General features: G+C 37.6%; 1 protein-coding gene across 1 annotated transcript; it reads right to left on the bottom strand.

The window, feature by feature from the left end:
• Nucleotides 1-186: 186 nt before the first annotated feature.
• On the bottom strand, nucleotides 187-12,673 carry LOC124630717 (blood vessel epicardial substance-like). The gene is made up of 7 exons (XM_047164695.1): nucleotides 12,303-12,673; nucleotides 11,850-12,052; nucleotides 9,567-9,761; nucleotides 8,373-8,481; nucleotides 6,654-6,765; nucleotides 5,629-5,808; nucleotides 187-5,208 (listed from the first exon to the last, which is right to left on the bottom strand). Exons 1-7 carry the CDS (start codon nucleotides 12,630-12,632, stop codon nucleotides 4,985-4,987), a joined length of 1,353 nt encoding a protein of 450 aa, XP_047020651.1. The 5' UTR covers nucleotides 12,633-12,673; the 3' UTR covers nucleotides 187-4,984.
• Nucleotides 12,674-15,638: the final 2,965 nt, after the last annotated feature.

Below are 15,638 nucleotides of genomic sequence, written 5' to 3'. Positions count from 1 at the left end.
TGCATTTTAAATTCAAGCAGATTCTGCAGCTGCTTGGCATTATTCATTCATACTTTGGTTGTAGATATTTGATCTTTTAAACTGTTATAATGAGATGGAGAACTGAAAGCATGAGATTAACCCAAGGGTTATCGTCACCAAAATAAAACGATGTAATAAGCAATTGTTTTATTAAAGAAGAACATGTTAATAAAGTGAATAAATACAATAATATAATCAATAACTGTAATGTCATGTATGACGAGACGCAGGAGGCAACCCATATCGAGAATAACATCAGATTGCGAGTACATGAATATGAACCGACGACTCCTATAATTCTAATTAGCTAACGTGTATCACAGAGGCGCTCTGCAAAGTGTCGCTACCGATCATTGTTTTAGTTCACAGCAGAATAATATACATACCTACTATGTAACAACACCCATAGATAAAATAGCATTTAAGTTCTCATTATATCTATTAACTATTGCTTTTATTCGCTGCACAGTAGAATGGAACTAAAGTTGCTAAAACAATGACTGTGCATACTTCGACTTGCGCCTTTCACAAGTTTATGTAATGTCGATAATTATCACATCATAATTGCCTACATGTATCTAATTGCTGAAGTTTATACAACGTTACATATTAGTTAGATGTAGTTACTTAAAATGATAGTGTTTCAAAAAGTTCAGTTGTGATATTGGAAGATATCGGCCTTTGTCTGTGTCCTAATTACGTTAAGACACATCCTTGGAAGATGTATTGCATTAACTTTGTACATTTAGTGCTTGATCACATTTATTTGAGAATAATAGGTACTTATACAATGTGAATGTTATTTTACATAACCGAGTGTTACAACGGTACAACATCGACAAGCAGGTGCCAAATTGTATGTGCAATTCCGATTTAAAGAAATGAGACATTGACATGGTTGATAAAGAGACTTGGAGATGTTGCTGCGGTGTAACACCAAAGAAGATTGAAGAAGATAGGAAGATATTTGTTTTTTTCGGATATTTATGCTTGTACATCAGTAAACCAATTAAATTATTTTCTCAATTACATTCAACGAACGTCGCGCTTGCTTTTGAAACAATAGTAAAAATATAAAGCGTAGAATAATTAAGAATTTGCTCCCGATTTTGTACAAATATAAGTAGCTTTCACAATAAATTACATTATTATCACTCTAGTGATTCTATAAATGAATACAGTCAAGCGGTTACATTACCTGAATATTTCAGGGCATTGCTTATGTATATTTTAAGCTGCTAAATACATGATACTAAACATACGAACTTAATTATACCTGGTATTTGTTTATATTATATTAAATTATTCTTGCTCGTAATTGGTAGTCTATTTCAGACTGTCGAAAATTAAGAAAAATAAGTAAATATTCATAGTGATTGATTACCAAGCCAGTAAATTGGATAAGTAAGTACTTCTGAAAGATAAGATAGTCTGGTTTGAACTACTGCAACTGTGAGAGCGGACCTGGATGTCCTGTTTCAATTCCTGTGATAACATCAAATCACTTGTTCCGAAGTCGTCTTAAGCATGTGATACCCAATCCTTATCAAACTTATGACACACAAATCCAAAAAGCGTCTGAACATGAAATACTCCGTGTAAGTACATGTTTAATACTCAATAATGTCATAATGATTTACCTTATCAATTTATAATTTCAAGTCTAGTTGGTATTTAGTTATCAAAATTTCACTAGCCTTTTATAATGTTATTTTATTACACCATAAGAGCAAGGCCAACATTTTTGTAATTTGCAAGAAACGTAGAGAACAATGTGACATCGTTTTGAAGCGTAGCTTTTTCATTCTCCTTCTGCAGAGTTAGGTAATTTCAATGTAAGATAGGTTTCCAATATCACACAATTCTCTGATCGTCTTTTGCTTCTAGTTAAGTCGTTAACAAAGCGTTTTACGGCTATGATGACGGTGACAATGTGGAGTGACTTAATGTAGGTATTACCGAAACTGTACGTACAAACTACTGCTTTAATCAAAAAAATAGCCCACCGAGAACATTACTACACCATTAGAGAAAGAACTAACAAGACGAGACAAGACGAAGAACGATATGTATTCGCGACAGACACCGTACAATTAGGATGTAATGGTATTGATGGACTTTGTTGGAGGAGCGTTTAAGGTTGAATTTTTTTTAACACAGCCCTATGTCCTAGATACATCTAGACATTGTTAAAAAGAACATGCTGGAAGACTGAAAAGGGAAGCAATTACCTAGTAAAGATGTCTAACAGATATAATTTTAAGTTGACCTAAAGGAAAATGGAAGATTGCATAATGTTGGAAGATCTATCATTATAGAATTAATTGTAAATGAATGACCCTGCTAATATAAGACTGAGCGACTAATGCCCAGAAATACTCCTGTTTGTATTTAAATGACATTGAAAATAGTATCTCTATCAATTTCTTAACTTGACACAGCTGCTAATTTGCCAATTTTAAACACGTTACAAAACATAAAAATACGTTTGCAATATTTTTATCAGAAAAGTATTGTTACATATCTATTTTTTTTATTCCTTATTATTAAGAAGTTCTCTCTGGTTGCCGTAGTCTATCAAAATTAGAGCACGTATATCTTGTAATAAGTTTACCTATCTAATAGTGAAGTGATGACTTGATCCTCGTTGTACGGTCTCTTAAATTACGTATTTGTCGTCGTCAGTATATTCCGACGAATTTAAGTATAGTAAGTACCGAACTACATGCTCATTTAGTCTGACACCGTACAAGTATAGTGAAGCAACAACATCAACTAAACATCGAGTTGAACAATTATGTGTATTATGATACTGAGTGACTGACCCAAGCATCACAGAACCTGCCGGGACCTCAGTCATTAGGTATAATCTGTCCCCCTTAAATCCATTAATACTGGCATTCTTCTCAACTTGTAATGTTTGGGTCATTTTCTATTTAGATGTTTTTATGACACTTATTTCGAGAGGTAACGATTATGTGTCCCGTTGACGCTTACAATTAATGAGTAAATACATTGACTAAAAGCTCAGCTCTTAGCAATTAGATGAATTTGAATATTTTTTGTTTGTGAGATATTCCAAATGTGCAATTTGAACATTAGAACAGTTCTTAAAAGTTAATAGCAATTCTAAATTCTGTTGTGGTGTATTCAAACAAGTTGCTTCTAACTATTATTTTTATGTAATAATTTAAGTGTTTAAAAGATTTCTAGGCAGGTACGTAAATCATATGAAAATTAAGAGATGTGATCCACATAAATGTTCCAATATGTATTTTCTTTTGTTAGAACATGGATATCTATAACATTTGACGAGACACGAAAGACGTCTAGCTAGGTACTAACACTGTTTGGTCGATGTCAATGAATCATAGGAAAAGTGAATTAAAGAACAAAACGAGTTAAGTCAATGGTAGAAAAAAGAAAGAAGTGAATTTACCTTCTGTTTGTTTAAGAAGTTTTAGGCTACAGCGAGGGAAGAAATCTTATTGATGCACGTAAAATTATTATACCAATATCTAAAATAAATAATTAAGAACAGATATATAAATAATTAGGTATGTATTGTCAGTAAATCCATTTCCATTTTGTAGTTTTCAGTTTTATTTTAAAATATTTTATAATTTCCACACAAAACACCTCTTTCGTTGTTCACTAAATTACCATTTTAGCAACAAACGCTTACGTATGTGGTTTGATATTTTCTATAAATTGACCCAATCCACTCAAATGGTGAAAAGATAAAGTAGGTGTGATTGAAAAGAAAATGATTGGCGAAGAGTTTCAGTTCAAGCAAGCTTAACTTATGAAGTGTAGAACATTCGGTGCCTACCTTTTGGTTAATAGCTATAGAGATTGTTATTTTTGTCGTTGTTGAGAAGCCGTTTGAATGTGAAAATACAGAAGGTACGCTTAGCAAAAACATCAGTTCCAGCCATCGGTAATTAGTGAATAGGCACAGCAATTACCAGCAGTGTTGACGTCATGCTACGATATCAGAATACAGTGCTGTAGATGGTATCACTGGAACTTTGCTGCTTGCACTTAATTACACGATAGGCGCATTACCCACATCGTTTTCTGCAAAAATAATTAAACAACACTTAAGGTTTCACCTGAAATTCATCCGTACAATTATCGCACAATACGGAACTTGAAAATATGCAGCATTTTTTTTGATGAATACTAAATATAAACTCGCATAGTAACTTTAATATTTTATCACGAATTTAACACATCTTACCACTAATAAACAATTAATTACTTTAACATTAAAATACTTTTAGAATTCCACATTTGAATTATCAATTGCTAAAAAATTAGGTACAATAATTACAATTCCATTAATCTATCAGTATTATGTACCTAATATCGCTCTCTTCGCATTATTTTGCAATTATAAAATTTTTCACTTTAGCGTAGTGTTCTTTCGGGTAGATACTTGAGCGTTTAGTAATTATGTACACTGTAATGCACACAGTTGATACATTGCCGCTAGACTACTCACACAATTACAATGACACCGGCACTCATTAAATTATCATATTCAACTTACACTAGGATTCCACTTTGTTAGATCAGTGCCTTGGCAGGCTTTTTATCAAAGTTCCGCCGTACGAGTCTTATTTCGAGCGAACGAGAAATCGTTATACAAGTAACAAAATAAATATTGAATATTTTATAACAGGAAGCTCTTTTTGTGAATGAACCGAAATCACTAATGGAAATTCTTATCTTTCGCATTTCACTAACTATTTATTGTTAAAATGCAGCACTCGATTGCAAGGGCACCGGGGGTAACTTCACAGTGAATGATGAAGGCTTGCTAGAAATCAGTGGTACGAGGCGAATCCGTTCGCTCGGCTAACGGTCAGGGCGTCTTGAGAGACGGCGACGTGTGTGTGGGCGAGAATGTATGTGGCGAGACGAGCGGCACCAGCTCGGGCTGGAGCCGCGGCCCGCGTCACACGGCCGGCTCGGACGCTATCGTCATCTCGGCGAACTTCACCTCCCTGCCGCGGCGGAACGACGTGGTCCGCCGCGGAGGGCTGCGGCGCCGTGTCGCTGCCGCCGGCTGTAGGCTCGCTGACGACGCTTGCGCCAGCAGTCGCGGTGGCTGGGCTATGCGCCCGAATGGTGATTGCTGTAGGAACTGACGGGCGACCATAGGTTGCCAGTATGATGTCCCTGGAAGGCCAAGTTGTCAAACATATTGAAATTGCCTAATTGTTGTTCTAGTTAGATAATTAACACGCTTATAATTAGCTTCACTTGTAACTATACATATATGTAAGAAAATCTCGGTATCTTGATTTGACGCACTTCCCGGTCTTCGATTAGGATGAAATTTTGCACACGCATTCTGATGACATTACAAGTCTAGGTAAGAAACGTCATTTCAAATCCAATATGGTGGCCTCCCCAAGATGGCGGGCTGACTGTTTAAAATCCACCGAATAAATAAATACCAAAAAAACATATCAAATGAAAGGGTTTGCTGTCAGAAACACGAAAAGTTGTCACGTGCCTTAAATCCAAAAGCGTGTTTTTTTAAACTAGGTATTATTTTACTATGTTTAAAGAATCAGTGTGTCTAGTTATGTTTACCTTTAGTGAGCGTGGTTCGCGCTCGCCACGCGTTGCTGCGCAGACGGCCGCGCGTGCCTTCGTGCACGGCGTCCACGCTGGCGGAGCGCGTGAGGTGGGCAGGCTGCCCCTCGTGCTCCGACCCCACCCCTGCGCCCAGGCCCTCGCTCACCGAGTACAGCTTATGTGTTATGTCTTTGCCTGGAATTAGTTGGGTCCCCGTTAACAGGATCGTATTCTTCATCTTCTTTCGTGTCGATGACATACCTAATGAATCTACACTGTGCCAGTCCAATATGCCGCCACAGCAAGAGTATAGGATCGTCTTTACAAACTGATGTTAAAGAGTGATTGTTAACAGGATCGTATTCTTCATCTTCTTTCGTGTCGATGACATACCTAATGAATCTACACTGTGCCAGTCCAATATGCCGCCACAGCAAGAGTATAGGATCGTCTTTACAAACTGATGTTAAAGAGTGATTGTTAGAGTTAATTAACTATGTCTGTTAATATGATTAGCGTATAAGCTAATAGAGCCCATTGTATGAACAAAATCTATATCGATATTATTTTTACAAAATTGCAATTAATTTTGTCGAGTCACTTTGTTTCATAATGGGGGAAACTTTGTTCTAATTTAACCGAAACGAAATTGGAAGTATTGGGAAGTTGATGGCTACGCATTCACTCCTTAATTCGATTTAAATAAACAATAGGTCCTGGCACGAGGAAGAAATCCTTTATCATGCAATAAAGAACTACTTTAAACGAGTTTCGAGGTTCTTTATTAGTATTTGTTCCCTCGGGCTCCACTAGGTTGCAAAAAGCTACAATAGATGTGAGAAAGTACCTAACTATTTTGTTTAGGTACACCATGCACGCTAAAATTTAACATTTCTCTGAATCAGCGCTGTAACTACGGCATAATTCGAACTACAACCTAAAATGCTACGTATAGTCCATATCTAAAGATCTATAAAATCCAAATAAGCAAGCATGTAGAATTTGAAAAGTTGCAACGATAACACTAAAGGAGGACTGACCTATAAGGCAGTCGAGAACGACCTTGAGTGCCGGGCGGTGACGCAATACGCGCTCCAGGCGCATGCGCGGCCAACACACGCACGTGGATACCTCCTCCGCAATCACGCTCACCTGAGAAACATACTGGCTGTCAGTTCACCTGACTACCTTACAATTATTACACCTTTTTAGTGTTTAGCGAAGAAATGCCAACGCATACCACCAGCCTTTAGGTGATGGAGGTGGTTATGTGGGACTTGCACCATTTCATGAAAAAAGGTTTCCAATGTTTGTTTGAAGAAAGGACATGACAATTATTTAATAAGCAGATTTTCTTCAGTATTTCCCAACAATACAATTTTTATTCGCGAAACATAGATAATCGCAATGGATATTCCTTTCAAGGAAAATAAGGTTACATCACTTTATATCGCTTCAGTTGTCGAGCACGTGCACTGAAAGTATCCGCAGATAAGATCTTTTGCCCAACAAGTATTCGTATATCATTGAATAGAGTTGCCTGGAGTTTTCCAATAAAGCCAGTCACTTTTCCGGTTTATCCGTCGTAGTTTCGATTACTTATGCAGCTGCTCGCGATGTATAGTAAAATATTTTCTTATCGAAATACAAACTTGAAATGCGATGGAGCGGAAATGTAACTAATTCTGGCCTTGGAAACATATTCATTTTACAAATTGCTTTATGCATGCACGCCTTCAAAACTGAGTCAATATTTCGGTTTCTTATTTAGTTTGCTTGCAGTTTTACGAGCCTAAGAAAAGGGTTACAACAAACACCTCCTTACCTTTGTGATAAATAAATATTAATTGTCCTAAATAAACACATTTTATTATTAACTGCGAGGCCTTAGGCCTAATTAATCTTATGAATTCAGAATTTAAAATTTAGATCTACACTATTTTCTTGAAACGACTATAGACATATAGGTATTAGAATCGGTCACACATTATAAAAAACCTCTCAGCTTTGCAATAAAAGGAAAATAAATATAGGTACGACTAAAACGGTTCATCCCGATCCTATAACAGATAATATACAAAATGCAGCGCCGAGACGGGTGTTGTTTGTTTTCTCTGCAAATATAATAAGTGATCCTCTTTGGTATAAGTAAGGGTGGCTATGAAGTAAACGAGTCGTTAATTATTCTGCACCTGAGACTGCCTCGAGCGGGAACTTAGCGCCTCGCGATTACTTGCCTCACTGTATTTGTGAGCCTCATTATCTATCGCAATAAAGTGCACAAGAAAACATCGCCTGTCCGAATAATAATATCCGTTCGAAGTAAAACACGTTGAAGTACAAAAGCGCCAAGTAATTTAGGTTCGAGCTCTAGTTTGGCTTTTAAAATTTTTATAATCCTTTAAACGTAAAAACGTCGCAAAAATATAGTTATTGGAAGATGTCAATTGTCTTAGTTCAATCATGTCTGCGGCGCCAGTTTAATAAATCCCTAGTCATTAAGATAATGCGTTATTCCGGAGCGCTCCTGAATTATTTAGTGTAACTGTGCGTGGAATTACAATGAGTGGTGTCTCGTCCGACTCGAGTGATACGCGATATTAAAGAATCTGCCCTCATGTTTCATGAATGAAGTTTTATCTACGAACCTTTAGAGTAGAAAAACCTTGCTCTACACTAAATTGGGATTAACTTGGACGTACGACCTACATCTAACATACTAAAATTACCATAGCAGTGATAAAAAATTGTCTAATTACCTGGAAGACGTCGTCTGATTGTTCGCGATTGGCCTCCCATTCTGGCGAATCAACGAACTGGTAAGGCTGTATGTAGTGGAGATGTGTTTCATCACAGCTCACTCGCATCCTGGTGAGACAGAGGTGAATGACATCAGCTTCTACTGATACATAAGTGAGGCATATTTATCGAAGAGTTAGGAGATTAGATCTCTTATTGTGGCCTTAATAATGAAGATTGTTACTTAAGTACAGGCTATTAGAAGCTCCGACGAGCTTTACTGGGGTTATCAGCAATCTGGATGTAGATGACGCTTATTCGTCGTGTCACCCATCCGCTTCGCCATTTAGGCGTACGTTTATTCAGCGTTTGGAATATAGTTTAACTTGATAATTATTATAATTATACAGCACCCGTACTTTGGTCATAAATTTGTATAAGCCTGGGAAATTGCAATTGCTGCAGCGGTATGTTGTGATTTAATATCGTTAATTAATATTAATATTATGCAAGTGTAATTAAACCAACAACAGCAAAAACCCTGCTGAGACAATATAACACACCACAATACGCTGGGTGTACTTAATTTCATTATAGTGGGTTTAGAATGGTTTACAGGGGAATTGGAACCATTAGCTTATGGACTACCGTGCATTTACCCCGCGTGGCCCAACCCAAACAAATACGGAATGTATTAACCAATAAATATGTCTAGCTAGGCTATTTCAATTCTGATAATGAACAGTTATTGGGATAATTATGTTTGTTAACTGAATGTTAACACCATTACATGAAATACTAAAGCGTTGTATGTAACCTAGTATATATTAATTGTTGCAGATACTGCTCTGCACAAAGCCAGTCAATTAGATACAGAATGTACGATGATGTTTCCATTCTTTTACAGTACATAACGTACCAGTTCATACAATGCCAGCAATAGTAAAGAACAAAGAAAAATAATTCTGCGAGTAAAACAAAAGAAACATGTGTAGGTATATTATTTTACATCGTGAGGACCGCCGCTCGTCTTTGAATTGTTTATTTTGTAGCCCTGTACCCTCGATATTTTATCATCATAAGATTTTTGGGGGCACTTATTCGGTATTCAATTTATTCTGTAGCAGATGACGCACGCCAACTGTGGCGAGGGTGGTTTAGTTAATGAGGTAACTCTCTGATTATACCAAGTACTTAATTGAAGTATAACATACTTTCCCTTAAGAAGAATAGACAGTCTCTCGTCGGCCGGCGTGACTTCTTCGACCGCGTAGGCCTCGCCCGGCTCGAGCCGCACTATCCTCGCTTCGCGTGTGAGTTCCGTGAAGTGCTTCTTGTTCACTTTCAGAGGCTTGAACAGCTTCAAGTATAGATCTGTGAGCTCGAGGGATAGCGCTGGAGGAAGAAACCTGTGACAAATGCATTCAGCACCTAAATTACCGTCTCTTATTGTTAAGGCAATATAAAACGGAAATCAGTTTTCTCTGAAAGTAAAATGTAAGTAGTAACCCAACAAACAAAAACGTCATATAAGGTTTAACTTATACGACATAAAGTTGGATATCAGTCTTATAATGATAGTGAGATGACTACTAGGTCCTGTAGACGTCTTTGATTTAACTTATTAGTAGTGCGACGAATATGTCATAATAAGCTGGTCTTAGCAACGTTGATAAGACTAAACTAAACGACGTTATATTACAGTCTTAGCTAAAACGTTTTTACGACAACGCAATAGTCACACTAACGTTATAGTCTATTAAACGTTTTGAACTGACCAAATTAGGTCTTTGAAAACCTTTATATGACATCTATGTAATGTAGCAGTTGTATAAACGTTTTCACAGTGACGTTTATATAACGATCACGATCCTGTTTTACAGCGGTCAATTGGAGACTCTTAAATGACTTGGTTGTTTATTTAATACTCAAATATAACATATACATATATTACATGATGTACGTTTAATGTCATGCCCTAACTTTAATCAAACTTGTAGTCGCATTTAAGTCAGTTTTTGACTGTAAAACGGCTAGTCCGCTCTATTTACGGAATATTTAATTAAGTTTACTACGAAAAATTGAAGCAAAAAAAATGTGGAGTAGACTTAAACGTAGTGGAACTTTCAAAAGGAAAGTAAATCGAGATTTCCTTAATGGATCCTTGGATAACTATAGCTGTCATGGCGTATTGCATGGTCTTGAAATAACCTTAATACGACTTTATATCTTTAAAACGTCGTAAAGAGATAGGTGTGTGACAAAAGCAACAATGTCCTACATTTTTAGAAATAAAAATATTTTGATTAATAAAAATATAATCATTAAAATACAAAATTGCGAGGGGGCATGAAAATCTGAAATAAATACATATAGGTATAGTATCATAAAACTTTAATACCAAGTCGAACTAAACGGCATGAGAGACAGATACATTTATTAGCGAGATATATAAATATAAGTTAAATAACACTCATCACCTTTTATTTCCTTGTAATTTTTTATTACAAAACCACAAACCCCGTGTCACTATCAAGAAAAATGAATAAGTTTTACAGGTGTTGTTCCTTGACTCAAATAAAACGTTTTAATCATTCAAAAACGCCCTTATGACGACAATACAACAAACAAGCCGTTGTAAAGTTATGATGCGACTTCTGCGCGACGAAAGTGGTAATTCCATAACGTTCATACGACTTTTGAATGACTTAACGAAGTCAGCTTGTGACTTTTGTATGTCCGTTATACGACAATGTTGGTCATATAACTGGGGCCATTTTCGCGTTTAGTAAACGTTATTATAACGTAAGTGCGACTTAGGTATTACGATCGATGGAATTAAGATAACGTTTATTAAACTTTTAAACGACGTTAAATTGTTAGTTGGGAACTAAGTATGATCATCGGCTTAAACACATAACTTGCAGGGATCCCTTTCAAAATTTACTGACGTAGACAAGCTTTAATTTAAGACGGCCGAGTCTACAAATCAACCTCTCCCGAGACCATCTAGCGATAATTTAATATGCAAAGGTTGCCCGGCCACTAACTATAGTGCTTTCTCGTCGTATCTTAGATGAGTGACACACGTAGAACTTTGTATAATAGCTGTAGGTAGATAGGTAGGTAAGTGAATTTCTTAAGCCATGTTCATAAATAATGAATTAACCGCTAATAAATTAGCATCAGTATGCGTGCCACTTTCAAAGTTTTAACAAAATTGTTTCATGAGTAGGAAACCCGCTTTCTTGTACTGTGTACCATAGAACTAGAGTATTGTCTATATCTATTGTTTAGAAGTGTCTGCACTAAAACGTATGAACCTACTACTGTAGACGTTTCCCATGCATTCTCACTTATGTGAAACCTCAAAACGATACATTATTGTGGTTACCGGTTCCAAAAACCTTTGATTTTGATTAGTAGGGCCAAAACAATAAACAGAAATTAAATAAAACTAACTAACGATTCCCATTGATCCTAAAACCCTTACCTACCTAATAATAAGAAAGACAGTGTGTATAGAGTTGACGAGCACGAGCGCGAGACTCCAGGCGAGCACGTCAGGCGCGCACACCTCGGCGCCGGCCCACAGCCCCATGAGCACCGCGCCCGCCGCCGCCAGCGCGCGTAGCACCAGGATGCTCTGCTTGAAGCTCTTCGGCGCTAGGAACGCGATCGCAAAGCACAAGTTTGCCGCCTGTTTACAAAATTATAATATGTCAGGGGAGCTCGATTGAAAGTTCTGAAGCAGCTGCACCTGCTCACTCTTACAATTCGTTAAGTGTTTTCAGTTTTTTTTTTCTAAGCACTGCTGGGCACAGGCTTCCTCTCACAAGAAGGATTGAGTGTTAATCACCACGTTTGCAAAATGCGGGTTGTTGATTTCAGACTTTAAAGTCCAGGTTTCGTCAAGATATTTAATTGACGGATTGAAAATAACGTATTACCTGAAAGAGATCTTGTTGTGCGTTGGTCCATTTGGCGCAAAACCAGTGGTGATGTTCGTCGGTGGAGTTCGAACTGAGGAGCTCGAAGTCGGTGTCGAAAGTGGCGTTGAGCCGGGTGGCGTTGTAGACGAGCGTGGCGTTGAGCCAGGGCGCGGTGGACGCCGGCGCGGGCGCGGCAGGCGCCATGTTGCGCTCGCGCCCCGCGCCCCCCCGCGCCGCCCCGCCACCGCCCTCCGCACGGGGCGAGCGCTCCCCGCCCCCCGCGCGCCTCTCACCCGACGATACAAGACGATTCAGTTGGGCTCTCGCTCTCAGTATTACCACCTCCATCACCACACCCTGCTGGCCACTTCGTGTTACAGCACAGCCTATCTGCTGACAAATATCATCGAAAGAACTAAATCCATGTCACACATCCCGTAATAACCTAAAAATATAACCAAAACAACTAAAATAAAAACATCTTAAAAAGAACATTGTGGGAGATTAATTATAAAAAAGCTTTTTAGTAGTACCGAGCTTAAACAGTACATCGTTTCAATAAGGACCTTTTACTAGTCTCTGCAACTAGATCACCATATGCGAGTCAGCAAAAGAGCATTACACAAATGGAAGAAAACTCAATTAGTTCCACCAATCTATTTAAAAGTCTAGGAACGACCCCTACGCTATTTTATTAACGCCGTGGTAAGAACTAAAATTACACCACTTTGCTACAAATCTATAGCGTACGGATTTGGCCCATTGACCTGTTTTCTCGAAAATAATTGAACACGGATTTAATTTAAAGTTATTTTGTTACCGAAACTACATACAGACTCGTGTATCTTTGCGTGGGCTTCGTCTACGAACTTATACTTATTACAGGACTGAGACTACGGCGTGGCGGCGTAGTCACGCGTAGACGCTCGCGTAGCTAGTTGCTACGCACTGCACGCTTCCTCGATATTAGTTTTCGTTCATCTTTAAGTTTTCGGGTGGGATATTTCGTTTAACATCGCGTTTCGTACTTTACTTTTTTTTTACAAAAAAGGGTTTCTTTTAATCAATATAATTATGTTAGGACTGTAATAATAAGTTATAATTCTATCTCAGTTAATTTGGTACATTTGTTATTGTTACTCAAAGTGACATTAATTGTTTGTCCTAAATATAACGCTGGAAGTCTTACTCAATACCTTGTGTTTTCCTTCACAAATAACTGTTGTTTAAATCTAAATACACGTGTTTGAAAATAGAGATTCTTAGTACGTTTTGGTCATCATAACTTCAAGTTAAATATGTGGAATGTTCTTCAAAACGGAACAACCACAAACAAAACAATAGAACTAGTTTATTTCGTGACGGAACACGGGGTACCTAGTATGCAGCGGTCGGTAGGCGTGTAATCCGCGACATTTCCGCACACATTAAGTCATCGGGCGCGGCGCGGCGGCGGCAGCGCGTTCTGGTCGACTGCGGCGCGGCAGCGGCGCGACTGTGCCCGCCGCCGGCCAGGAACTCGCCAAGCGAGGCCGCCTTATGCACTCGTGGGGCTTGCTATCGCCACATCAACACATTTGCATTAAATTGCATTACTTACGAGTCCAACCCGACCGATGCATTATGAGGATACGTCTGACGAACGGTCTGCCGTATTAACGCACTGCATTTTACATTTGAATGAAACGAATTTATCCGCTTGAAGTGGATCTCCATTTATCATTTTCGGATTATAAAATCTAATAAAAATGCAGTCTAACCTCCTAAAATAGAAGCCATGGTTTATGACGCTCAAATAAAACTTAACTATTTGCATTTTGGAAGACTTTCAAGACAGCGTTGGTGAAATATATCCCCAGCGGCTAACACCGACAACTTAGCTCGCAGTATATTCTTTACCTACATAGTGTAAATATGTACAAGATAGTAAACTGTAAATGTTCATTTGAGAAGTGACATAAAATAGTTAAAGATGCTGTTCCGTGTATTGTGCCCTTGTGAACGAAGGAGGAATACTAATCTGCTTCAATATTAGTGATATCAATAGGTACTTGCATCGCTTCGTATATGGGACGCAGTAGATCACGTCGTCACAGATTACTTACACGCTTGATACATTGTTCCGTATAAGACACTTATCGTAACTAATCGTGAACATGGATTTTCTATGCTATGTGAAGCTTAAGAGATATTCGCAGAATTATAGGCAAGAAAATATTCTTCTACTTGTACATAGATGAACGTAATAGTCGCAACACATATTTACCAAAACAAAAACCCTTTGCTAAAATAAAGAAAAATATACCCATTATTACATAAAAATTAGGTTTTAGGCGATATAGTCTAATATGGAGATTTACATCGGAAACGTTTCGTTCTCTCCCTACCCTCAGTTAAAACGTGAACCGTGTAACGTAATTTTATTGTATTCACTTTCCCTTTTATCCTATGGTGGAATAATATAAATCTGTTGGTATTTTATCTGTGTTTGCATTAGGGTTAGAAAATAATAAGAAGAAAATACTGCAATAAAATATTCAGGTTTTTAACTTTACTTGCATTTACTGATGTGTGTGTAGGTACAACATTTTTCTTTAATTTTAGAATGAAGTTCAGATAACTGGATTAAAATTACCCTCATTCAGTATCCAGGTTAGTTTTTTTTTCACCGAATTTTAAGCGCGTTTAGCCGTCAAAAATCCTTTTAAGCTTTGACGGCTCCATTTCAAGTTAAAACCACGTGTTAATTCTAAAGTTCAAGAGCTAAGCTAAGCTCTCTTTAAACTTGTTCAATGGTGAAAAGTGGTAAACTTCGGCCAAACTCGTTTAGTAGTTTTTGCGATCTCAAATAAGAAACATGCTTATCTATTTATAGTATAAAAGGGAACAAGAAGGAAGCTATTCTTCCCTCATGCAATGTCAATCGATTACACTTGCTGGCGTCCATACTAATCTAGTGAGACGAACTATTCTAGCTTGCGAACATACATTACTGGCTAGCCTGTAATCTCCGAAGGATTAGGTAGGGGTGTATAATACTAGGGATATTAGTGTAATTTCATCATGTAAAGGTCGGTAGTTCAGGTAAACATAGGTAAACCTAACCACTGTGTTGCAGGTGAACATGAGAAACGTCATCGGAATATGCTGACCGCATTGTCTTTTGACAAAATTTCTAATATTTTCACGTGATTTATCTTTTTTCTAAGGCCTAATATATATAAGCGTTTTCTTGCCACTCAATTGGATGTAACTTCTCTGATGTCTGCAATACACAGTATTCCCATTTGATTATTCTAATTGCAGGTCTGAGCTCAAATCAGCACAGATAAAATATTTATTTCCTTCTTTAAA

This window comes from Helicoverpa zea, chromosome 5 (genome assembly GCF_022581195.2).
Source record: "Helicoverpa zea isolate HzStark_Cry1AcR chromosome 5, ilHelZeax1.1, whole genome shotgun sequence".
Lineage (NCBI taxonomy): Eukaryota > Metazoa > Arthropoda > Insecta > Lepidoptera > Noctuidae > Helicoverpa > Helicoverpa zea.
This window is presented reverse-complemented; position numbering and strand designations above follow the sequence as displayed.

Coding starts and splice junctions, on each gene's coding strand:
- LOC124630717 (XM_047164695.1), bottom strand. CDS start 12,632: ATGGAGGTGGTAATACTGAGAGCGAGAGCCCAACTGAATCGTCTTGTA. Junction 9,762..11,849: donor ACTGTCTTTCTTATTATTAG/GTAGGTAAGGGT, acceptor CATTTGTCACAG/GTTTCTTCCTCCAGCGCTAT. Junction 5,809..6,653: donor CGTTCTCGACTGCCTTATAG/GTCAGTCCTCCT, acceptor AACTAATTCCAG/GCAAAGACATAACACATAAG.